This window comes from Cloeon dipterum, chromosome 1 (genome assembly GCF_949628265.1).
Source record: "Cloeon dipterum chromosome 1, ieCloDipt1.1, whole genome shotgun sequence".
Lineage (NCBI taxonomy): Eukaryota > Metazoa > Arthropoda > Insecta > Ephemeroptera > Baetidae > Cloeon > Cloeon dipterum.
In genome coordinates this window covers 1,088,343-1,114,525 of record NC_088786.1, presented here as the reverse complement: position 1 = coordinate 1,114,525, position 26,183 = coordinate 1,088,343, and the positions used below count along the sequence as shown (strand labels likewise).

General features: G+C 41.6%; 2 protein-coding genes across 2 annotated transcripts in view; one reads left to right on the top strand and one right to left on the bottom strand.

The window, feature by feature from the left end:
* Positions 1 to 11,077, bottom strand: part of Rbcn-3B (WD repeat-containing protein Rbcn-3B) — a 39,367-nt gene extending 28,290 nt beyond the window's left edge. The window contains exon 1 of the mRNA XM_065475898.1: positions 11,021 to 11,077. The gene's annotated coding sequence lies outside the window, so the exon portion shown is untranslated. The remainder of the gene's footprint in view (positions 1 to 11,020) is intronic.
* On the top strand, positions 1,076 to 25,780 carry LOC135934289 (motor neuron and pancreas homeobox protein 1-like). The gene is made up of 4 exons (XM_065475922.1): positions 1,076 to 1,993; positions 2,878 to 3,123; positions 21,840 to 22,000; positions 25,140 to 25,780. The coding sequence occupies exons 1-4, from the start codon at positions 1,645 to 1,647 to the stop codon at positions 25,524 to 25,526; spliced, it is 1,143 nt and encodes a 380-aa protein (XP_065331994.1). The 5' UTR covers positions 1,076 to 1,644; the 3' UTR covers positions 25,527 to 25,780.
* The last annotated feature ends 403 nt before the right edge of the window (positions 25,781 to 26,183 follow it).

Here is a 26,183-nt window from a genome sequence, read left to right as displayed (position 1 = left end):
TGCTTTCAGACACATTACCACTCGACACTTTCCCCTTGATTAGAAACAAACGGTAAAATGGTAAAAATAGATTCGAGTTTTTCCCCGAAAATCCTGTGCAGAAAAATTTGTAAAATTAAATAGTCGTTTAAATTTGTGAGAAAATCGGCACCAAAGTTAGCATGCTAATAAAATATATCTACTGTAAAACCAAGGTTTATTTCAGAATTTCGGGAATTTTTCTCAAAACTCGCACACCGTTGGATTGATTTCGACAAGAGAGATCGAAAACAAGCGAAAAATTCGATAAATTTGGCCTGAATTTAGAGATAATCTGTTGCTAAATTTCTCAATGAACTAATGCAAAATGTTTTTAATTTTTGGCCTGTAAAGCACTACTTTAATTATTCTAAGAGGAGCAATCCTTTCTCAAGCCCTGACACAGAGAAGTTTTAAAATTCTGGTTGAAAATTAAATTAAATATATTTGACAGTTTTTTTCATCCCGTAAATCGATAGTTTTTATTTGAAGCCAAAACATTTAATTCGTTTAATATTTTTTAGTGATTTTCTTAACCGTTTTGTGCGCGGGTCATTTCAATAATTCAATTGAATGACTCTTCAACAAAAATTTAGTGAAAGCAGTTAGTTATGTTAGATCTAATTGACTATTTTCTTCCTCTAAAACCAAGCGATACTTACCTCTTTCGTTAAGTATAAATATTCATCAATGCATATTTATTTCAAGCGCTTCTAATAAAGACAAATAAATGCGTTCTTGCCAGATTTAATTAGAAGGTTTGACGTCTAAAACCGTAAAAATGTGGTACATGATAGATGAGTCATAACATTGATTTATTTGTGCTCATTTGATGCGAAAAAGCTAATATCAACAATTGGTTCAAGCCAGGCTAAAAACGTTAATAGGCATATAAAACCATTTGAATTGGCTAACATCCAAGGAGAACTACTTGAGAAAGTACGTTTTTGTTGAATTTTTCGATTTAAAGACCTTTTAATCGGTCAAGATTGCTTAAAATCTCAATCCCTTATATTTTGGCGCCGACAATCCCTTATTCCCTTGGACACTGGACGCGCAGCTCTGCTGGTATTACGCAGTTTGGAAGATTGCGCTCTGATAATATTAAAATATTAATATCGATTAAAGTTGATTGCGTCGTGTTGAGTGTTTTGACGCGTGACAAATAAGCGGCCGTTCCGCAAGCCATAAATTTCTAAAGCCACGCGTCACCAGATGGGATTCGCCTGCCGAAACATCTCTCTCACACACACACACATCCGCGGGAAACACTACTATGCGTAAAGTGCAACAAGCACATAAACAGGCAGCCCGGCCGCAGTAATTAATACACGCAAAGCCGACGCAATCGACTGCAATTACCCTCCGACACATGCGGAGGCGCACAATTAGTTAATCAACTAATTAAGCCGGCGGCGGCGGCGGCAAAACATCGGCAGCGGAATTATTAGATTAAAGAAGCGCCAGCAGATAGGTTGATAATCGAAGCGCAACGATCTTGCTCTCTGCGGGGATAATCTAGAGGGGGCGGGGCGTGCGGCGGCGGGGCCGCCCGGGGGCGGCGCCGCGCCGCACGCCAATGAGGGCGGTCCGGCCGAGGGCACAGTGCACGTGCGGTCTTCAGGCATGGAGCAACAGGAGAAGCCGCCGTGCTCGCAGCAGCCCCGAGTCGTGGGCAACTTCTGCATCGAGGCCCTGCTCGGGCCCCGCAGGCCCCTCGAGTCGCCCCCCCGCAGCGAGTGCTCCGACGCCTCCGTCAGCCCCGCCATCTCGCCCGGCTGCGAGGGCGAGTCGCCCCCGCCGCCGCCCCACGCCGGGCCCCCGCAGCCCGCGGTCGTCCTCTCCCGCTTCTACCCACCCGCCGGCCCCCAGTCCACCGGACCCAATCCGGCCCCTTCGGGCCTCTACTACCCTGGGTCTGGCGGCTCGGCTTTCCACCCCCTGCTCAATGAGATGCGCAGCAAGGCTCCTGATGGTGAGTTGAACCAGAATTTCTACACCAACTTTCATAAAATCTGTCATGAAAATGCTTTAAAAAATAAACTAATTTGTTTATAGACTGCAAACAACGTTCCTGAACTAAATAAGGGAAACTTTTAATATAAAATGAAAGAAAAAGGGAAAAATAAATTTAATTCTGCTGGTTGGAAGGTTAACCAATTAAACAAAAAGTAAATTTAAATTAACTATCACATGCACGCTATAGCCACAGTCTTAGCAGTAGAAAATTTGTTGAAAACTTCTGCCTATGCACTTGTCATTTATTCAGAAAGAAAACGAATAGAGAAACGAGCAACGATATCGACCACCCCACAACTTGAACCTACACCCTGTGATATAAATTATTTCTCTCAAATGAAGACAAAAATTTCCATCTCTTTTGTGTGAGTAATAAATTTTAGAAGCGATAAGAAGTACAAATGTTATATATGTGATATTAATTTCATTTTACAATTTGTCAGCCTTTCGTGCCTGTTTGTAAATCGCTTGTGGGAGTAGCTCTTCTAATAATTTTAAAAAATCAATAAATATAGTTCAAAAGCTAGTACATAAAAATAATATTCCTATTTTACCATTTTAAAACTAATATAATCATTATTATTTTGCGCCAGTCGGCAAATTTTGGGTCACTTGGGCAGCCGTCAGCTAAGCTGCGCCAGCCACGCCAGCCGCCGTCGGTGAAAAAGGGTCAAAAATTGAAAAGTGCAGGAGAAAAAATGTCCTCTGCCCTTCGTGCCGTTAAAAACACAATCAAACTTCACGTTTAAATATTGTCAAGCCGCCGGTGAAAATAGGGAAAATAGCCAGCCGCCGCCTTTTTATATCTTTTGCGGCTGAGACCTCTAATCGATCTTTCAGGTTCGATGACTACCTCCCCGGCGACAGGAGCGGGCAGCGCCGCCTCTTCGCCCACCTCCACCCCTGGGGGTCAGGGTGGCCCGCCTGGTTCGGCCGCCAGCGCCGTGGCCGCAGCGGTGGCCGCCGCGGCCGCGGCTGCCGCCCACCACCAGCAGCATCAGCTGCAGCACCTGCAACTCGAGTGGCTGGCCAGAACCTCGGGGATGCTGTACCCCCGTCTGCCTGACCTCGCCTGTGAGTACCTAGGTACACTATACGCTTTTAATTATCTTCTCTTTTGGGGTGCATGCGGTCACATGAATATTTATTGATGTTATCGTTTATATATAACCTTTCGGTTTACACACATACTTCAGAAAAGGTGTTTTTGTTGCGAATCAAAGATTTTTTTAGAAGCAAGATAAAGACTTATCTCGCTTGTCAAGATGTTCGGGTGTGGAAAGTAAGTAAATGCCGAGTTTTTTTAATTTGTTTTTAAAAGATGCAGCAGAACATTACCTATAAAAACTATATTTACATTTTAAATTGTGATAAGCAATGCCTGCCAACAATTAAAATCATTTTGCATTGCTGACTATAGCAAGAAGTTTTTATTTTTGGAGAATTTCAGCAATAACGATTAAAGCGGGACCAACGAACAGTTGTTATAATTCAGATTTTGCCAAATTTCTCGAAAAATCAAATCCCTGGTGAGCGGGAAAATTCCGAAAATCGTGATTTTACAATCATCAGCGGTTAAATTTCTGTAAAAGCTCGTTTTAAAACGTTCTCTACAGATTATGATTAAATATTTAAATTTAAGATGTCGTTTTAATAAGCTTAATTGATCGCACGCAATGTTATCATAAATCCATTTTGCTGCAATCACCTCATTCGAAAACTTTGATGTCGGCATGCAGGGCGACTGATCCAGATTTAATATTTCTGATAGCGTCAAAAGACGTTTTGACGATTTCAATCACGCACGAATCGCGGTTTCAAAAACGCCGATTTTATTTATCTCGAATCCGACGTGTTTAAAGAATGAATCGGTGGTAAAATGTCTTTTTGATAGGCGCAGATAAAAACGTTATTAACTGAGAATATTAACAGCACTAATTTCGATTATGGCAATTAATCGTCGTCATTCACACATCCTCGAAAAGTCCAGTAGCGCGGTGTTTCTTTACACATCAGTTTTATCTTGACAAGTGATTGCACCAGTGTCTTCTCGTCAAAACTCTCGAGAGGCCGATTATCAAAAAATTATCGTCGCGACACAAATTAAATGCGTTCTCAGCTTTTTCTAATCTCGACATTGATGTCGGCGAAAATATGTGTGATCGCCAGGGTGCGAACGGAACAATTAATTCAATTAGGCACGCACGTACACACACAATCACGCATGCAATGGCCGCGTGATCCGATTTCCAGCCGGCGGCGGCCATTCCTAGAGTCTTATTTGATCTATCCATAAGTGCAAATTAAGCGCAGAAAGTTTTCGCTGCGCATGGCAAGAGCAAATATCGCAGCAATAATAAAGAAAAGTCAAATAAACACACACGCTGTCGTCGTACGTGATTGACAGTCGCCGCCGCGGCAATAAAGTGGGGCGAAAGGCAAATTCGGAGCAGATAGCGATGGTAACTTGCTGTGTCAACGCAAACTTGAGAGCACCATAGCACCAGCACCTCTGGTTTTAAATCAACATCGTTTCCAGAGTTTATTCTCTCATCAATAATATAAACGCCCGCCGACAGTTCCCGACGCAGTTGGAGAGGAAAAATATTTTCTGCGCAATCACCTTCGACAATCAAGACTTTGGCACGCGTGAAAAATCCATTTCTACTGCGGACTATACACTTAAATAGGTGGATTCGTACCGGGTGACGGTTGAAAATTATTTAATTTGTTGGGTGCAATGAGCAATCATTTGTTCTAAAATTGAATATGTTAGTGGTTGCGGAGCCGAGCTCCCACTCCTTTTTCATTTTTAGTCTAGGGTATTGTTATTCATGAGATTGTTAGAAATTCGTTAATGCAACAGAGAGAGATTTTGAATTTAAATTAGTTTTCGCCGGACACTGAAGCCAACAAGTCGCATCTTAATTGTTCCGAGCGTTTAATTGTGAAGGACCCGGCTCAATCGGGTAAATTCTTTTCTAATTTAAATTGTTCTTCAAGTCAATTCTCTTAAATTGTTAATCCTAAAGTCGAATAATTTCTGTTTAAAGGTCCTTGTATTATTCTGTTAGACTTAGTCGCCAAGTGACTGTCGCATAAAGAGAAGATTTGTTGAAGATCCCGAAAGGTTTCATTTTCACCTCCTAACCCCCAAAAATATAATCGAAAAAGAACCATACTATAGAAAAAACTCTTTTTTTTTCAAGATTTCTTTAAAATTTCGCGCGCTTTGCCACGTTTTCTTGGCAGATTTCAATTCCTAAACCTTTTAGAGAAAATCTTTGATTAATAAGTTTTCAAGTAAAAGACAGTCCTCACCATTTGAAAAGCAAGCTAACTTTGCAGCCACTTTTCTCAAATATTTAGTTCAATTTTGGCTAAGGGATGCATTCGCAACAAGAATTTTCCATATAGTATCAATCCTCTTTAAATCTGTAAAATTTTGTCAAGATCAAAATAAATTGGAGCCATGGGACTTTTATTATTTTGGATTTTCCTCTGGACGATAGAGAAAAGCACTCGCTCTTTTTATATGCAAACCAGTTTGGTTGAACAACCACCTTAAGAGCTATTCAACAAGAGGCAGTTTGCATTCAGCGAGCACGCTAATTAATCAATTGCGGATGTTCAAACTGGGAAACATACAACACGCGGCGCAAATTCAAATGTTCCTCGACTTTAATGCCGGTTAATTCGAGCGCGCGCGCTGTTTATTCTCTCCGCGCGTTGTGCATTTCATACAATTGTAATAATTCGCTCTCTCTCGCTGCAAAATTTGTGCCCTGCGCGCGCTCGAACCGAAACACCGCACACACGCACCGTATGTGTATGTGTGTGTATGTTTAAACAAGTGTGTTATTGACTCAACAAACACGCGCTAATTAACAATACATCATTGAATAATTACCTCGCGCCGCTCTGGCAAATATAAATGTAAATGCGCGGACGACACGCACTGGTCAAATTATTCGCTGCTGATCCCGAGAGGAGCAGCGCCAAACGATAATTTAATAACAATTACCGCATCGATATTATAAATTGCAAACAAATTATTTTCCGGTGACCGCAGGAAAACACTCGGATTTGTTATTTTTTGAGCGATGGAGATGCGATTCTAAAAATATTCTCGTCGTCATATAACTTTAAAAGCAGCAAAGATGGAGTCGTTCTCTGCACTGTTTAAGTGATTAAAAGATTGTTTCGTTGATTATTTACTCTCAGTACAAAGTGCCAATTCACTGATTAAAGATGATTGGGTGCTATATATATATATGTATATAAAAAAGCCTGGAAAATATAATTATGCTTGTTGCCAATGCATGAATTCAGTTAAAGCCAAAATTTATTTAAGTAGCAGCGTACATTTTTGAGAAAAGTGGTTAGCATGCGCTTTTTAAATGGAGAGGACTGTCTCCTTACTTGAAATCCTATTTTATTTCACAACAAAGAGTTTCCCGAAAAGGTTTCATGCGCAGATCTCAACGAGAGGAATTTAAATCTGCCAAAAAATGTGGTCAAGCGCTGGAAAATTTGAATTTTTACTGAATAGCAAGAGCCTTTTTTAATATTGCAATAAAAAATTCCCCAAGTTGTGTAATCAATCGTGGTTTTACTTGCCGCTTGATTGGTATACAAACCTTTGAGCCCATTTTCTCAAAAATAAAAAATTAATTGAAAGTGAAAGGGGTTGTAAACGCATAAATTCGAGGAAATAAGCCGCGCGTTTGTAATTCGTGTATGTCGCGTCTCTGGTAACAAGATCAATTTGTTGGTTGCCTGCAATCAGCAAAAGGGGGCGGGTGCAAATATTTACCCAATGTTTATATGAAGCGCAGCAGCTAAAAGGGCCCGTGATGAATAGTGTGCGGTTCGCTGATAGCGAGAACGAGAACACGGCCGAGAGCGCGAAAAGCGACAGATGCGTCACGCGCTTTTCGCTCCTCTCTCTCTCTCTCTCTCTCTCTCTCTCTCCCCAAACCCATCTGTGACAAAATTGCGCTAATAGTTTCGGCAAATAAGGACCTGCTAAATGCTGACTAATTTCATGCTCCTCTTCCGCCGCGTCTACTTTGTCAAAGAAGCATATAATTTAATTCTTTCGATGCGATTGACAAACTGCGACTAATTATAAACACCCTGAAGTGCCCAAAATCTCGCTCCTCAGCCCCCTGCGGAGGCTTCCAGAGGGTCAAATTATTGCACATTTTTGCAACGGGGTGCATATCTTGAAAATCGTACCAATACAGAGGCCGTCAGGGAATTGATTGATTTGAGGGTTGCAGTGACGCCAGGATTCGGTTTCTTATACCTTTTCTGATGGTCTAATCTGACCCCCAGCATGTTCCCAGGGTAAAAATCCTAAATTGGAAAATTAAGCAAATAAAAATGTTGTTGTTAGGAATCTTCTGGCATAAATTTTTATTTTCTAGCTTCATTAGAACTCGAGAAATTCTGAATTTTTTCCTACCGGCAAATTTTATCACAACTCTCCTTTGCTTTGATGTGACTAAATATTTTTCAACAAATTCCATTCATAAAATGAATTATCCATTTGTTCAAAAACAATTAATTTTTTGCTCACTGCAGTTTTAATCACGCCCTTGAGCTTTGAGAGGAGACAAGGCTATTGCCGATTGGGCGAAAATTTAATTAAAGTGGGACAAAGCGGAGCCAAGTAAGCCGACGGCAATTTCTTATGTCGCAAGGAGCCGGGCCAAGATTAAACTCTGATTTCCGTGGTAATTCGTTGGTGATAAGCGGCCGAGGCGAATTTCATTGATCGCGCGCGCTGCGCTTTTGGCGTTTGGCACTGGTCGTCCAACAAAAGCCGGCCGTCCGCCCGCCTGCTGCCGCCGCCGTTAGCCCGCTAATTGAAAGCGGCAGTCCATTATCATAGAAACCCCTCGGCGGCGGCGGCACCCTCTTCAGCACAATTAGAAGCTGCGGCAGCAATAAATTTGTCGCCCGTTTTATTCATTACACCGATCACAACAGAAGAGCCGCTGTGTGAAATTAGAACTCGCGCACGAAATGAGCAGCAAATTGTTTGACTCTTTTGTGCGCGCGTCGAATTGAATGGCCTCTATTTTATTTCGAGAGGGTGCCCTGGGGAGGCTGCCCTCTCGACACACACCCCGCCGGTCCGAAGCAAGAAGAGGTGCGCTCCGGGATTTGACTCTTGATTTATCCCACGCGTTGACACAATGATTAATATTTTAATTTGCATTTTATGTGTTTCAATTCACATCTATTTGACCGGGACATTCCCATTTTTACTGGTTTTACGGGCTACGAAAGATAAAAACCCGTGATTTTTGAGTTAATTCAGATTTCAAGTCAAAGATCAAAGTCCCTAAAATCAAATTTTCAAAATAGGACTCAAATTTGAAAAAGTATTACTTGATTTTTTCATTTCTTAACAGCCATCTATTTAAAAATAGAAATGTGCGTTAAAAAATAAAAGAATTTCAAAATTAGTATTTTTTCGGGATTTTAATAAATGTTTACACTCCCAAATCTCAGCTTCAAGTGGTCGGATTTGCAAAAACTGAGCACCGCTAGACTCGAATTTATCTCCCCTAGGTTGCAAAAGCCGTATGAGCCCTTCAACCCCTTTTTTAAACCCTAAAAAATACGTTTTTTTCACAATTTTTTATTGTTTGCAAGTCCCTGCGCAACGGATTTGAGAGTCAATCGCCTCCTGAAACCCCTCGGTGCATATCATTTAACGTAAATATGAGTAAATTGGTACGCATTTTATGTAAATTTGTCTCTCAGAACCCAAGATTTAGTTGACACAATGTCTTTTATAATTTTGGCATCGGAACGCAAAGACGTTTTTCACCAAAGCATCAGATTTACAAAAACTACACATCATTCGACTCGTCATGACCTCTTCTAGACAACAAATAAAGTGGTAGGCATTCAACAGTGACCTGAAATTATGAAAATTAAATCTAATCTTTATTTTCATTGCTTTCAAGCAAACCCTATTTTGTTTTTCTTTTATTTACGCACTTTTGAACGCAGAAATTGGATTTCTCGTGTTATTTTATGTAACAACAATGTATGTTTTTATTTAAATGCAATCAACGTAGATTTATCTCAAACATGGGAGAGCTGTAAACAAAATTGCGCGCATTCAACACAGCAGAATCGTTGAAAGAGAGAACGAGAGCAAATTTGCGCGCGAGTCAATTTGAATAACAAAAATACAAACGATCACATTCACCGAAATTGCTGTCCATATGCCGAGGTAATACGCGTATAACGCGCCATTAAGGGCAGTGAATTGTTAAAAAAGCAGCACTCGCTCTCATTACCCGAGACACCTGTTTTGCATGCTGTATGCATTCCCCGAATAATATGCATTTCAAATTGGCTTTATTCATTTATATTCGATGCAGCAGGCGTGACTGCAATAAAACTGCGTTCGCGATCTATACATTTCAATCAATAGAATAAAAAAGAGAGTCGCGCGCGCGTTTGAAAAATGCAAAATTGCATGCAAATCAGACGTGTGTGTGTGTGCAGCGCTCGGTGTCATGAATGCGTAAAGCGTCGGACAAATCGGCATCGCTCGCGGCCGTAAAAGCCACCCCTAAAAAGCACACAATGATAACCGCGACAGATGGCCCGCGCTCTAACATACAGCAATCCATTCGAGATCGCGCCACTGCATCATTTGCATCGCTTAAATAGCGGAGAAAAGTGATTTATTTTGCTACAAAATGCGCAAAACGCCTGCTTTCATTCTGATTATTTATTACAATATCACGGGCCATTTATTTTTCTGTAATCACGACTAATGGCTGGCGCGGCGCAGCATGTGTGCAAATATTGTTATTATTGCGAAGGAATTAATGGAATTGATTTCCAATATGTCGAGTTCAGCTCACCCGGATTTTATTGTCATTTTTATACAGAATGATGAATTTATTGCGCAGGATGCCATTTTATTTACACAACGAATGTGCCAATGGCTTAAGCTGGTCAGAGGGAAACTTGTTGAAATTACATCTCCTGAAATAAATTGATTTAAAAAAATCTTGGGTGAATTTTCAGTGGGGTTGAAATATAATTATAGCAGTTTAGGGTGGAGGATAAGCAACCCTAAACCTTTCAGCTGGTCAAGGGAGGTCGAGACGAAGTCTAACGGTAGGTAACTTTTGCAATTCTGATGGTTAGAATCCAAGATTGGTAGTTGCAAATAAATGCAAACCGCGAACAAGATGATTTTCGAGTTTTGAAGTGGAATTTCTCGAAAACGGTAAAGAGTACCGGTCTGAAATTTTGCACACAAGCTTACACAAATTCCAAAATCCTGAGCTATAATTTCCAAAATTTAAATTACCCCCAACATTAGCATTTGGCCTTGACTTAGGACATCAATTTTGGTTTTAGTTTAGAATCCAAAGCACCCTTTATTTTTGAAATTTCACCAGATGAGAAAAATGCAAACAAAAAATGTATTAAAAATTTTCCTGTTTGGCTGAAAATAAAAACAAAATATATTACAGATTAGTTACAAACGAGACTTATTTTGATTAATTTTTGCCGACGCCATAAAACAATCATTCCGAAATGCCGCGAATAAGGAATAAAATTATGATAATAGAAAAATCCGGCCGTTCTTGTTGAGCTGGACGAAAGCAAGAGATAAAAAGCTGCTTCAGCAGCGAGCAAAACCGCCGCGCGTGGCGAATAAAGCAGCTCGCACAAACACATTTCCGCCACGGAAATTTATTATTTGCGGGCGGCTCGGCTCGGACCGGGCTGCTGCTGCATGGTGTCTGTATCCATTGCTCATAAAAATTCATCGCGCGCTCTTTCCTCTTTTGGCCAGGCAGATTTAATAACGCTAAAAGCCGGCCGATATGTGTGTTCGTGAGTTGCCAAGCGCTGCGGGCCTTAGCTGCTTCTCATCTCTCAATGTGCAGACAATTGCGATGGTGATTTCGGGTCGTTAGTGGCTACTCACCGAGAAAAAGCAGCCAACCCCTTGAATTATGGCCGGTTGGCCGTCGCCTCGCCTCCACTCGCCGCCGAGATGCACTCGTGATTTATCTTTGCTCGCTCTCGAAGCGATGTGCAATTGCTGCGCTGCAGCTTCCTCCCTTCCAGCTGATAAATAATCGGCTAATACAACTCCACTCCAACTTATGGACGCATTATACAAAGCACAAACTCTGCTTCAATCTGCCGGAACGAAGATTTGCTGTTGATTTCATGGCATGAACTTTTTTTCAGCATCCTAGATGTGATTTGAAATAATCTACGTCGCGCCTCCTAAATTGTTGGGATAAAAATTCCTAAAATTCAATCTTTTATTTTTTTTACAAGGCAAATTGTAACAGAACAAATAACTCAAAAATCCTAAATAGCCAAAATGTGGTTCATGCAAAAAATACAGAAAAAAGAAATTTATTTTTTAAAAACTTATTTTGGGAGACAAATTTTTTGATAATATTTAGTAAGTTAAATTTTTATTTTAAAAACAATTTTAATGAAAAGAGTTCAAATGTTTAAAAAATTAGTTAAGTAAGGATGGATGTTATTTAAGGTTAATAAAATCTATCAAAGCACATGTTATATATTCATCAAGCAGTATCAAACATATTCAGTTATATGCCAAAATATAGCTTTAGGATTTCAGCAGTTTTTCAGCGAGATTCTTCTTCTGATGCCACCAGTTTTTCTAATCTTGACGGTTGAGGAAAACAGAAGAGGTTCTCACTCTGCAGGTGCAGAAGAATAACTGCTTTCTCGTCCAAAGTCACCCAATTTTGTGCGCCGCAGAGTCAAACAATTGCCAGGAAATGCATATTTTTTAAGCAGCCCCCTTTATTGCCTTCAAGGGATGAGCACAATAGCCTCTTCCTATTCAAGTAAACGCACCAGATGTTGTAGGAGAGCCATGCGTTTATGGCACCCCTCTGAGACTCTCTTCATTAAACTGATTTATTTATTTGTGTAGCTCATATTTGTTCTGTTTTTCAAGAGATAAATGTGGCACATTTTTTAACTTTCATGTGAGGAAAACGATGTAGTTGCACGGAAAAGCTCCGTATTTTCGTGAAGTTTTTTAGAGTGACACGTGGCAATAACTATCAAAAATTGGTGCCATTTTCGTATACCCTGAAATTCGAAATTTTTATGCATATTTTACACAAATTTAATTTGCAAAAAGAAATTAATTACAATATTTGAAAGTTATGGTCGAGGGCTGAGACCCACCCCTACCCTTGAAGGGTGGATTTTTTTAACAATTTTTCTGTCTCTTGAAGGAACCCGTGGCTCTAATACTGATTTTGGGGATTTTGAAAAATCCTACTTTTGGTCATCCGCATCATGAGAATTTTTTATTTACCATAAGAATGCATGTGTTTTGGAAAAATGAGCAAAATTGCAGAAAAACCCGCAAAAAAAACAGTTTTTTGCAATGCAGTGGGTTTTTTACCGGAAATTATTATAATTATTATTATTGGTAAAACATTACAAGTCCAACCAATTTAGGACCATTGGTTGTAAATGAAAGCGTTCTTGGTGTCGTTTTGTAAGATTTTTTACCATAGTATGAAACGCAATTTCATATATCGTATCTCACTCCCTTTTGGTCGTAATACAAATGGAAATAAATTTTTCTTTATTAATAAAATTAGACGTTGAATTTTTCCCTCAAAAATCACTGTCTATAGAATAATTTACAAATTATCAGTTGCTACAATCTGATTATTTTTATTTTTTGCTGACAAAAAGTAATTTCTCTTTACTGCCAGTGAACAACACCACGAGCCTGTGTTTTATTTATATAATTAGATAAGAATTTACTCTTATACAGTAGAAAAGCGACACATGTTACTTAATTAAATCACCAATCAATTCGAGTCCAAAACAGGATTATTTCCGCTTTGGAAATTGGGGTGGCCGAGCGGATGGATTTATTTTATAACGTGATTTGAAATCAAGCGAGCACTAAAAGGATTTGCTCGGCTGGCAAAACAACGCCACCCTCTTTACCGTGCATTCGTTTTGTGCAGTTGCTTGATTCACCGCCACCACCAGCTCGCAGCTCGAGAGCAGAACGCGAGACCTTGTTTATTTACTTTCATCGCCGGCTCTTCGGCGGCTCAAAAGATGCATGGGATGAATAATGTGCGCATACACCCTTGATAATTCCTCGCGCATTCATGAATTAATTAAACAAATGTGTTCCTATTTATTCTTATTAACCGTATATTATTCCGGCCGCTCGTGAATAGGAAGTGTGATTAGTGTTTACGCGCAGCTCAGAACGCAGCCGACAGTGCTTATTTGCAAGGGGTGCTCCGAGCTTGTGGAAAATCAGACCGGGGCTTCCTATTCAGCAGGCCCACGCGTGACAACTTGAATTCAACATCGCGAATTTTCAGGATGCTGTCACTCATTTTTAGAAGTTAAGGTGTGCGTTAAACTGCTCCTCTCGTCAAGCCTGATCGAATGAATATCAAATTTGAGGCCATCGGTCAAGGTCACAGGTCACCAAGAGGCATTTGCGTCAATTTCCAGGTGTTTTTTGGATTTTTAAAACCGGCGCCGTACTTTAAAAATCCAAAATGCCCCTAAAAAGTGGTCTTAGAGTACGGGTGAATTTGTGTAAAAATTTCTTGACTTTCTTTTTGTCAAATTATATTTTGAATCTCGAAAAAATTTTTTTTGTCGATTTTTGCAAATGTTGTGAGCGCTAAATCTCGGGATCTAAGTGTCAGAAATGCAAAACCTGCACACCGTTCGACTTGGCTTGACTTCCCCTGATGAGCTGAATATTTTTTGGGGTGCTCACCCCTCACCCCTGAACCCCAATTGGCCATAAATTCATCCCCCGAATCAAAAGGTAACTATTTCAAAAGTCGCGATTTTTCTTTTTTCGTATCATCTGGAATTTTTGTATTTTTAATAAATTAAAAATTGTAATTCTCGAAAAGAAGCCGAACCCCAGCCTGCACCCTGCACCGTGCGCACATATTGTCAAGTTTGGGCCCCAGCGAAAGAGGGTTCCGGAGGAGGTGTTGATTTGGATGGGGTAGCGTCGGCAGTATGAATACTGAGCAATCGAGCATGTAATTGTATAATGACCTAATACACACACATATGTATAAATAGGGGAGCAGGAAGCGGCGTCCATCCCCATCTGCTCGAGCAGATAAATGAGTGCGCCCTCAAAGACACCCCGCTGGGTGCTGTTGGTCCAACAATCGCGCTCCAGGGTGCCTTTTGCCGACTGAGTCCGTTTTGCGGTGGCATTTTTGCTGAATTTTTAATGTGCTGCGCCGCCGTGTGAAAGCAGGCGGCTAATCGTTATTTATTGAATTAAGAGGATCGCTGTATTAGCAGATGTTTTAAAACGTTTTATGCGCGACTCGGCTTTGCCTTTGTCGAGATTTTTTCGTTTGTTATTTTTGTGGCCGAGGGTAAAAGTCGACGATTTTTCAGCTCCAAATTCTATAAAAATATATTCGGGACCATCATATCACTGCAAACGTGCGGATTTTGTTTACATCCAGCAAGGAGTATGCACGTAATCAACACCCAAGTGATTTGAATGCATGGTTGTTGGCGGCTTGAAAATCAAGTCCCCATCCTCATGCTCGGCATCCTCGCTTTTTCATGCACGCGAGCTCGAGTTGCTGATTGCCCGCGTTTTCCGAGTATCCGAGCATACACACATAGTGCGCGCAGACGGTGTGAATCCAGTCCGACGAGAAAGGCGAGGCAGTTTGCTACATTAGGGTGTGAGATTAGCGCCGAGTTCCATGCAAATCACAAAGCCGCACCGAGTGAGTGCCGGCAGCTAGCAGCAGCGAATCCGTTCCAGCCGGAAAATTACTCGCAATTATTCAGCGTAAATCACTGCTTGCCTCCATGCCGAGCAAGAATAATTTCAGCTAAGTGAATTACAACTTCACGCTGAAACGCTCGCCGCTGGGGAGGGATCATGCCTTGCTGCCTGCGAATTGTGCAAGCGCCCCACCGCCCGATATTCCGCATACAAAATGTGCAACGTTCTCTTACGAATATTATACATCAAGTTTTTTTGTATGTCAGTGAAAATATTGACAGTCTAAAAAGTAAAACGGCCGCTTTTCGTTTCGTGTTACTCACAATCAGGGAAATGTTGAAACGGAACAAATAAAAAATGAATCATTTCATTTCATCAGCTACAATTTTATAACAGCAAAAATGTTTATTTGCGGGTCTTAAACATGTTTTGAAGTGGACAGTTGAAAATTATTTGAATTGTTTCATGCAGTAAGTAGTTGATTGAGAAACAATTTTCAAAAATAAAAAAAGGACCTTGCCGTTACAGTAAAAATTCAAATTTTTCAAATTTTTCCAAATTTAACAGCGCTTGACGACATTTTCTTGGCAGATTCCGATTCCTCTCGTCGAGATCTGTCCAACAGCGTATGAAACCATTTAGGGAAACTCTTTGTTGGTAAAAAAATAGGATTTAAAATATGGAAACAGTCCTAACCATTTGAAAAATATAACAACTTTGCATCTTCTTTTCTCAAAAAGTTACAGGGAAGAGTTTTCCAGTGTTTTTCAGTACGAATTCTCTTTAAACTACTATCCAAAATTTCCTCTGAATAACCACCCTATATTTTATTTAAGAAATTAAACAGAATATGTTGAAATATAATGCAGAAGAATAAAATTCAAGCATTTTTAATATTCGAGGGGGTTGAAATACAGTAATAGTGATGGTTAGCACCCTCTAAATCATTCAGTTATAGTCAGGGGAGGTTGCGAAAAGTCTTAACGGTGGATAGTTCATGCAATTCTGATCGTTAGAACCTGAGATTTTGAGTTACAAATATTTAAAAAACACGAAAATTAGAACATTACTCTGAAATTCTCACTCAAGCTCACAACAATTCTACAGCTCATTTTGAACAGACCAAAGCTCAAGCTCATCCCCAAAATTATTGACCAAGACCTAGGATATCCAATTCAGGAGCAAAGCTAAATTCTCCCACATTTAGGTTAGAAGCATTTATTTATTTATTTGTAAGAGTAGGAATGAGCCATCAAAAGTCACCAGCCTCTCTGCGAGTATTATGTAATCGAAAAGAGTGCGCGGTGTGGCCGCTCATTAATGCAGTGACACACGCAGACGTTTGCTTATCCCTAAACCAACAAACGCACGCCTGCAGATGCCAGTCTCGCTCTCCGTCTCATGACAAAATAGACACGGGATAGAACGACAACGGCCAAACGCAATGCTTGACAGTCAATTCCGCCCTATTAGCAAGTCGTTAGACGGGTTACACGATCGTGTTGTCAAAGTCAGCACCAGTTGAGAGATATCAAATTTTTGGAGCCGAGTGCAACTGGACAAAAAATTATTTTATACTCGAAATACGGTTTATGATAGAAGCAGGGTTTTGTACGCATTTCAAAGACCGTGTGTTTGAGTTACATCATGTATGACTATATGCCATAAAATAAATAAAGTTTGAATTTGAATTTGTTATTTCTGAGCTCACCAATCGATTCTTGAGGGTCGAATTATGCAAAGTGGATATTTTTCCGACCAAAGAGTAAAGCGCGACGAAGAACTTTTTTCCCGCCAAAACAATATGAACGTAAAAGTGAGAAGTGCGCATGCGTGAGAGCTGGCTGGATCTGACAAAGAAGTCATTCATTCAGGTGATCTCTCTTCAAGTGCTGAAACCAGCTCTGACGCGTGCGCAGTTCCGATCGTTTTGGCGGGAAAAAGTTCGCACGTCGCGCTCGACTTTTTGGTCGGAAAATTTATCCACTTTGCCTAATTTGACCCTCAAGAATCGATTGGTGTGCTCATAAACTTCTTAAAGAAAGTTTAAATTTTGATATGTAAAAATCAGAGGAAAAGGTCAACATTTTCCCAAATTGTTTTTAATCGCGGCTCAGCATTAATTGTAAAATCACGATTTATTTCACAATTTAGGGAATTTTTCCTCCAAATTGGCACACCATTGGATTGATCGCGAAAAAAATCAAGAAATTCGGCAAAAATCTGAAATTTAACTATTCCTCGGTCCTGAACTTATAGATAAACTGTTGCTAAATTTTCACAAACAATTAATAAGCCTAAATTTTAATCGCAGTTTTTACATTCTTCGCTGATTCGATCAAAGTGTATCCGTAGTCTGAATCAAACGTGCAACGCAAGATTTGTGCCGGAGCCCATAAATACATATAATGACGGTTTAGGGTGCGGAGGGCGTTTCAGAGTGCGCCCTCTCTATATTCTCTCTCTCTCTCTCTCTCTCTCTCTCTCTCTCTCTCTCTCTCTCGTTCACTTCCACCCTCTCTCTCTCTCCCTCGGCGCTCGCTCTCTCTCTCTCTCTCTCTCTCTCTCTCTCTCTCTCTCTCTCTCTCTCTCTCTCTCTCTCTCTCTCCTCTCGCTCTTGTTCTAACAGTAGCAGAAAAGCCAAATCAAATTAGCTAATTGCGCATTCAGGCTATATGGCACGGCATCATGGCTGTAAAAGCAGCTCCAAGGCAACGAGCGAGAGAGCGGGAGAGCGGGCGGCACTGCTAACGGCGGCGTTTTGACGAGCTTTACATTTCTATGTGCTCGGCGGCGGCGGCGGCGTTCTCTTTGGCTGCCTGCGGAGCAGGGTCTAATCTGCACATGATAATACTAAGATGATGTTTGCCTTTCTGATCTTCTATAACGAGCTGCTAGCTCCAGCTCCTTTCTCTCATCCCTTTTATAATCACATAAAAAGAGACGAAACGAACGAACGAACGAACGGCGACGCCGACGCCGAGGGAAGGAAAAAATTAAGTCTCACTGTCGTGTGTGTGTGTCGGCGCCGACTTTCCGTCAGATTAGCTCGTTACTGCCGCGCCGTCTGTTCGTCGGTCTGTTGACTTTGAATTTGCACCGGCGAACTTTTTGCGGCGAATAATCTCGCGCTTTTTGAATAATTCCGGCGTTTTGTTACGCGATCTTATAATACCCTGGTGCGCGCGCGTGGGACGGCACGCATCTCGACAACTTTTAATCTCCTTAAGTGCACTTTCATCCGCGTATTTGTCTTGCTGTTTGCACGCTAATTTGCGGTGCGATTTACAAGCCTTCTTTCAAATTGCATGAATATGCTATTTTTTCACGTTTCCATGTTTGTTTTCGTCTCTCTTTCTGTGTCTCGGCGCGCGCATAGAGAGAGAGACTACGACGACGACTCTTTGCTCTCCGTTTTCAGCCCGGCTTGGCAAGAAATGCCGGCGGAATATTAAATTAAATTACCAGCAGCGCGCACACAATATTATGTATATCAGGTCACATAACTGCAGGCAAACACAAATCAGATTGGCTGTCTATGAGACGGGCGGGTGATCGCATCCACCCAAGTGAGGCCTCTGCTCTATCCGCGCCCTTTTAGCATTGCAAACGAGGCGATATTTTTGTTTTCCGTCCGCTCTGATACACCGCCCGCCATCACATGCAACGCTGAATTTATTTTCCTTTAATCAAGTTATTGCCCGCCGTGCACCCAATTCCGCCGCCGTCGCCGTCATCCGCTTTTTTGCCTCCCAAGGGACCGCAATTTGCTCGCAAACTGCTCTCCTGCTCATCAAGAAAAAATAGAAATGCGGCTTTTCCGCCGGCGCGGCTTTCAATCAGTCAGCCTCGCTCCCGATTCCATCACGTCTCGTTTTGCTGCAAAAACGCATTTGCAGCACAAGAATGGCGTTCGAAATTTGACTCTCGCGTTTCACAATTATCACTTCCATCACAAATTCTGTCCATTTATATCGGAAAAATGCACCGCCAAAGGGGAAGACCAACAAGATTAGAATTTAAGTCTTATAAATAAAAATATTAGAGCAGAAATGGATATTTCACCCCCGAAATTATTATTCACTGACCGACGGCGCCGGCAAAATTGACAAAATCCGCGTGACCTGAGGAAGGTCGGTGACAGAAAAGGGTGAAAATCGTCACCGAGTGTCGCCTAATGTGCGCTCGAAATTAGTAAAACCGCTTTCGGAATAGATCTCAGGTCTAGGTACCTGAGAAAAAGGTCGTTTGAGTACCGCAGGTAAAAGCTCTTCCTGAGAACTGTGTCTGATGAGGGGTCCTGGTCGTGGATCGGACGAACGACCGAAATTTATCAAAAATTTGAACATTTGAATGCGGCGCGTGAAGATAGAAAACGGAAAAAAATTAATTTTAATTTTTCCATGGGCGCGAAAAATTTGAAAATTGGTTTCCAGCCCGGCGTTCGACCTGCGCGTGCGATGAAATCGGTGGGAATCGGATGGGCCCCAGTTTGAAAAAAAGAAATCGTGAATTATCAATTTCCCATGTGAGCGAAAATTTTGAACATTCCGGCGAAAAAAGAGTAATTCGAAAAATCCACACACGGGCAGACGCACCCCATCGAGGGGTGTCGATTTGTACCAAAACCGGCGCCGTTCAGCCCATATAGAACCCCGCCTGGGCCCCGAAAACCGCACAGTAGGAATTTAGGAACCCTCAAATTTCAGATAATGCTCAATTTCTCAAAAGATCATTAATAAATTTATCCCTCTCGTCGAGATATATCCAATAGTGTGCCAAGAGGGGTTCGACAATGTTTACAGCATGCCAGACATATTAATAGACTCGATGAAAGGGTCGTCAAATTTTCTTCCAAACAGACAATTTGATTAAACTGTCGTCAGAGGTGCATTTATTTCATCTTGGCTGCAGGCTGGCTCGAAATTTACTACCGAGCATTTACTGCCAGATTATACACCGTTGAGTTCGCATTTGGAGGCCGTGACAAATGGCCAAGTAAATAATTCTATCGAGTGCAATAAATAAAAAAGCGAGCCCGTTGGCAATTCAAATGCCACCCACGGCTTGTAGCGCCATTAGAGGGTCGATTTATCGATGTTGTAGTCATTACAAATCAAGTTACAACGACACTTAAGATTGCTCAGCAGCCACATTTCACTGCAGGAGAGAGCAGAAGAGCGGCGGACTAATCAGATTTAGTTACCGACGCGCCCCAACCTGAGCTCTCTTCTCCCGGCGGTCCGTCTCCTCGACTGCTGAATAAATTCTCGATTTGCAACACCCAGATATATAAACGCACACATTTGAATTGAAATGCTTCCACACTAATTGGATCAATATTTTTTTTGTTCAAATTAAATAAAAGATCTTTAAATAAGCTGTTTTTTTAAATTTTGTCTTTATGAAATAAAAAAATGGTCATAAAAATAAAAAGCCACCAAACGCCTTTTTGCTCTTAATTCTGCAACTGATTGTTTGGTGACTTCGATTGTTCTATCGAATTAACATCGCAGAAATGAATTAAAAGTTGATTTATACTTGTTTAATTGCGAATGAAAAGACGCAGCTCGGAGAAAGCAGTTTAAACTCTTTGCTATATAGAAAATATCGCAACGCGCATGTCAGCAGCTCCCGCGTAATTCCTGACATGCGTGTGACGTCAGCCAATCAGCGTCGAGGATTTTTCTAGCAAAACACTTGAACAGCTTTCTCCGTTTTCATAAAAAATGCGTTTGGTGATATTTTTGACTAATAATTAGATCTTAAAAATAAATTTCATTTCAATATTTTCATAGCAATAGAAATGAACAAAAAAGATTTTTCTCTCTTGTCTCCCCTCTCTTTCCGAGTAAATCCGGTGGCAGGCCAAAATCAAGAGGGTTCCCGCCGCTAATATCGCTCGCTCTGACCTTCGACGGCCCTTTATCATCCCTTATTTATTCTCCCTGAACGCAGCAGTAAATCTTGGGCGCCGCTCTCCCTTTCGGTGCTGATTGGCTCGGACGAGAGTCTGCGGGAATACAAATTGCATCATCTTCTCCTGCTCGCCGGCGCTGCGGAAAATAATGGCGCTGTTTTTGGGAGTGGAATCGCGCCGCTAATTTCATACAGACGAACTTTCTCCATTTCTCCATGGTCCCAGAGCGACCGGGCTGCCGGATTCTCGCGAATTATCGTCGGGCGAATCAATTGCTGTGTAACTAACAGGGGTTTTTATCAAAATGTCATGAGAGACAAGAAAATTTACGACCGCTCTCCCAAGCAAAGTTTTTTGGTGTTTGCCAAACAGCAGCAACTTTGGTACATTTCGAGAGAGAGAGAGAGAGAGAGAGAGAGAGAGAGAGAGAGAGAGAGAGAGAGATTTTACAGCTCGGCAGTCTCTGTGGATCATTTTTCTTTTCCTCTCCAGAAAGTTAGACGCGCGGTGGGGATGAGAAAGATGCTTTATACATACACACACACATATATATATCCGCTGCTGTTTTTGCCGCTTTGAATAAATATCACTGGCGCTGAAAACTGAGAAATGTGCACTTACTCACACTTCGCGGCGGTGCGGGAAGCGAAACTGCTTTTTGCTGCTCATTCATATATATTATTCTGAGGCTGCAAACTGAATCGCGACCGAGTGCGTGCCAAAAATGCGTGGCGCCTGCTTCGCAAGGAGATAAGCAAACCGCGTGACACGCTCGCGAAGCACTCTGCATACTCGGCCGAAAGCAAAAAGCGCGGCCGTCCTCTCCTCAATTTCCGTGTGCGTTTCAACAAGATTAAGAGCCGGCCGAGGGCTGAATAAGTGAATTCGGAGCAGCTCCCCTCGCCGAAGATTAAAGGATCTAATTAGGGTCCTTTCAGCGTCTGACAGGTTGCCGAATTAATTAATTAGGGCGCTAATTAGGCCCATTCGTTCATGTTGCGGTGCGCCCGTCGTCAGATCCGAGAGGCAAATAAAAGAACGGACGCTGTCTGCGTGTTGCAGGTGGGCCTCAGCACGCACTGCTCGGCAAGACGCGCAGACCCAGGACGGCCTTCACCAGCCAGCAACTGCTCGAGTTGGAAAAGCAGTTTCGACAGAACAAGTATCTTTCCCGGCCGAAGAGATTCGAGGTTGCCACCAGTCTCATGCTCACCGAGACGCAGGTAAGCTCTCCGAAAAGACTCGTTTGGACAGTTTGACGAATGTATTTATGTTTTTCTTTAAGGGTGGATGGGCATGAGGGTTGATCACTTTTAAAACCCTTCGGCTATGTTTATGGGAGGTTGAGACGAGTCGAACTGACTGAGCGGAGATTTTGCAATTCTAACTTTTAGAACCCGAGATTTGGGGGCAAAAAAATATAAAGCATTATTTTTTGTCAACATTAATTGTGAACGCCAAATCTCGGGATGTAACAGTCAGAATTATGAAAACGGCACACCGTTCAACTCGTCTCAACTCCCCCTAGAAATCCAATTAAATTTGGGGTAGATTTTTATTGATTTAAGAGGGGGTTGATTTTTTGAAAGTGCTCATCAATGCGATTTTTATCGTTACTGCAAGGGGGATGGGGGTTGATCACCCTTGAAACCAAAAGGTTATCTAGGGGAGGTTGAGATGAGTCGAACGGTATGCATTTTTTGCGGTTGTGACGATTAGAACCCCAGATAACGCGGTCACATCATTACCAAAAATTAAAAATTTCGATTTTTACCAATATTTTCATCGCTAAATCTAGGATTCTAACGGTCAGAATTACAAAAACTGCACACTAAATCTCCCCTAAATAGCCAATAGAATTTGGAGTACATTTTTTTAAATTTTAGAGGGTTTTGATCAGTGAATAAATTTTATAAAGTGCGATTTTTATCTTTCCTGCATTGCATGGTTTGGAAGGGGGATGACTGTGGGTCACCCCCAAAACACTTCGGCTCTCTAGGGGAGGTCAAGACGATTCAAATGGTGTGTAGTTTTTACAGTTCTGACTATTAGAACCTGAGATTAGGCGGTGACAATACTGGCAAAAATGTAATTTGACCAACATTTCCCCACCGTCAATTCAACAGATGTTTAGGTTATTCCACGCAAAACATCCGCCTTGATGCAATATCTGAATTTGCATTTCACTTTTCTGGCTGCTGTGCCCCATTCGCATTTGGCGCACGCATGAGTGATTTATAGCGATAATCGCGCGGCGGCCGATATCTCGCGAATGGCGCCGGCAAACTTGAATAATAGCCTTCTTTGAGCCGGCGGCTCGATCCAATCCTCTCAGTCAGGTGCAAATTGTCAGCGTGATGCATCACCTCGTCCATATAGCTGCGGGGATTTTTGCTGTTTGCTTATTCGGGGGCAGGTGCAAGCGCGCGCGAGCGCGCGCGGATTGCAAAGCCAAAACAATAAATGCGCGGCTGCCGAGGGATGATCAGCGGCAAATGAATCAATCAGTGCGCGGTTATAAATCAATCATCGCGCCAATTGGCCTCGACACACGCCTCGCGCCCGCGTTATTTATCTGTTTGCCCTGGCACTGGACAAATAGCACACGCGTCGGCACCCACACCGCACCGCTCTATTTGCTTGCCATTGCATGCAGTCACCGCGATAATTTCGCCAACACCACGCTCCAAAACTCGAAACAGTCGAAATAATAAGCGTCTTGAGTTTGTTTGGCGGCTTGTGTGCGGCTGCTGTTGTATTAAAATTGCAGGTTATAGTTATAATTGTGGTAAATTGGAAGATTTATTAAAAAAATAGACTAAATTCATTTATTTGATCCTGAATTTAAAAAATCCATCTATTTTGAAAATATTTTTAAACCTTTATTAAAGGTATTTGATTTTGTGGCTCTTGTTGAATTTTTTGCTAAAACAAAGGACTGAAAACGCCTTTAATTAAACCTCGACTTTACTGCATATATGCAGGTTAGCGGGGTCCAGATTCGTGCGACGCGCAGATATGGCGTCCGGTGGAGAATGGCGCGAAAAAACGGTCACGTGAAAAGAAGCAAGATTTGGTCAATATTGCGACGTATAATTTGCATTACTCTTAACTAATTGTGTCTTTTGGATCGTAACAACAAACTCTTGACACTCGTACGGCTTTTTGTTTCCCACATTCAGACGCCATCTTGGATCTGCGCAGTGCGAACCAATTTTATCGTTTTAATTTTGAGCTTTGGAATTTTCGAGTATTCTCCAAATCGGTTCACATTTAATTTCTCTTTATTTGCGTACTTGAACATAAATTAATGTAAGAAAAATACACTAAGTCACATACATACAATTGCAAAAATAATCAATAACAAGAACAGCTGGTCTTCTTATTATACAATTTTTAAATATACATAAGGAATTAATTAGTCGTGGAACAAAAAAATCAGAGACCGTTGAACTCATCTCGTCAAGAGAAACAACTTTTCTGCTGGCCTCAAAGTGTTAGGTTAAAGGTCAAGGTTACTAAAATCGAATTTTCGAAATAAAACTAAAATTTAAAGCTGTATAAATATTCAAATGATATAGCCATCTTGTATAGAGCGCAAGAAATTATAGACAGGATAAGCTAAAAAACTGGAAAGGCTTTCTGTGTTGGTTTTTTTTTTTTTTAAAAAAAAAATACAAATTGTTGCTTTTTCGGGTTTTCAAAAAAATATTTGCACACCCCAATCTCAGCTTCTAATCGTCAGATTTTCAAAAACCACACACCGTTTGACTCATCTCAACCTCCCCTAGATAGTGAAAGTAGTCTATGGGTGTCTACCCTTCAACCCTCTTTTTCCACCCTTAAAAAACGAAAAATTATACCATTTTTTGCTGTTTGCACCTCACTGTGCAACGGAATTTAGTGTTTGCATCGCCCCGAAACTTAAGTACATCATTGAACGTGAATACCAGTAAAACAGCATGCATTTTTCGTAAATTTTTACACTTGGAAGCTGAAATTTGAGCTAAATTTTTTTATTATTATTCTGCTGGTCTAAAAAAAACACACGTTTTTCCTTAAATCTCGGCTTCAAAGCTTCAGATTTCCATAAACTGCACACCGTTCAAGTCGTCGTATTTCCCCCTAGATAGCTGAGGGTTTTTTAAGGTCTACTACTGATGAAGTTTTAATTTTAAAATAGAAATATTTTCAAATTGTAAAATAGAAGAAAACCGTATGATTTAATTTAGTTTTGCAATTCATTCTATGGAAAATCCGGGTTGTTTATAAAATGATTCGCTGTTTTGGAACTCTTTCATTCAGAATTATTGTCAATTTGATGGTTTCCAAAAGCTAAAGGCCAATTTGTGTGATTCGCAGGTGAAAATCTGGTTCCAAAATCGGCGGATGAAGTGGAAGCGGAGCAAGAAGGCGCAGCAGGAGGCGAAAGCGAAGGACGAGTCGGAGAAGCGCGGCGGCTGTGGCAAGGAGGGCCGGCAGAGCCAGCCGGCGGCCAAGGAGGCGGCCTCCTCCATGATGGGCACCGACAACGGCGACTCGAGCAGCTGCAGCAGCGGCTCGCCCGGCGGACAGGTGGCGCCGCCACCGCCGCCGCCGTCGGCCCCGCAGAGTCTGGCCACGCTGCTGGGGGCGCAGCAGCACCGCGGGGGCCTGGAGGCGGCCCGTCTGCCCCTGCACCACCACCACCCCCGACTCGGCCTGCCCCCGGAGTCGGCCGAGGCCTTGTACAGGCCGTACGTCGTGTGACTAACGTCCGCCGACCACGCGCCCAGATCTGACTGTTGATTTTCGTGCTCTTCTTCAAAGTTTTGTTTCCCGTCAGACACTATGCGTTGAAATTCTAGTCAAAACGAAGAAAGAAAAACGTTGGCGGGCTCAGAGTCCGAGCAAAATGCCTGTCTCGAATAATTCACGGCAGGACTTGACCATTTTGTTGATTCTGTACAAGGGTTTCTAAAGCCATTAATTTTTCCCTCACTAATTCACCAGTTGCATAAATCCTAAGTGTTCGAAGCCGCCAACAGATGGCGCCACCGTAGACTTTCGCTTTTAAGGCACTTCCGCTGCGATTTCAGACTCAATCTAGCTACTGTGGATTCTTCAGTTAATTTGCTATTTTTTGACGCGCTGAAAACCAAAATCGGTTCAGCCAATCGCTGTAGAATCGTGAATAACTATTTTTTGAAATAAAAAAATCTTTTCCAACGATTCTACGACGATTGGCTGTACCGATTTTGGTTTTCAGCACGTCAAAAAAAGCAAATTAATTAAAAAATTCAAAATAGCTAGATTGAGTCTGAAATCGCAGCGGAAATGCCTTAAAACCGCTTAAAACAAAAGTTTTTAAGAAAGTCTGTGGTTGCGCCATCTGTTGGCGACTTCAATAACTAAGGGTTTATGCAA

Excerpts from the sequence above, each read along its gene's own strand:
- LOC135934289 (XM_065475922.1), top strand. The coding sequence starts at position 1,645 with ATGGAGCAACAGGAGAAGCCGCCGTGCTCGCAGCAGCCCCGAGTCGTG. Across the intron at positions 3,124-21,839 it reads CCTCGCCTGTGAGTACCTAG|GTGGGCCTCAGCACGCACTG; the intron begins GTACACTATACG and ends TGCGTGTTGCAG. Across the intron at positions 22,001-25,139 it reads TCATGCTCACCGAGACGCAG|GTGAAAATCTGGTTCCAAAA; the intron begins GTAAGCTCTCCG and ends TGTGATTCGCAG.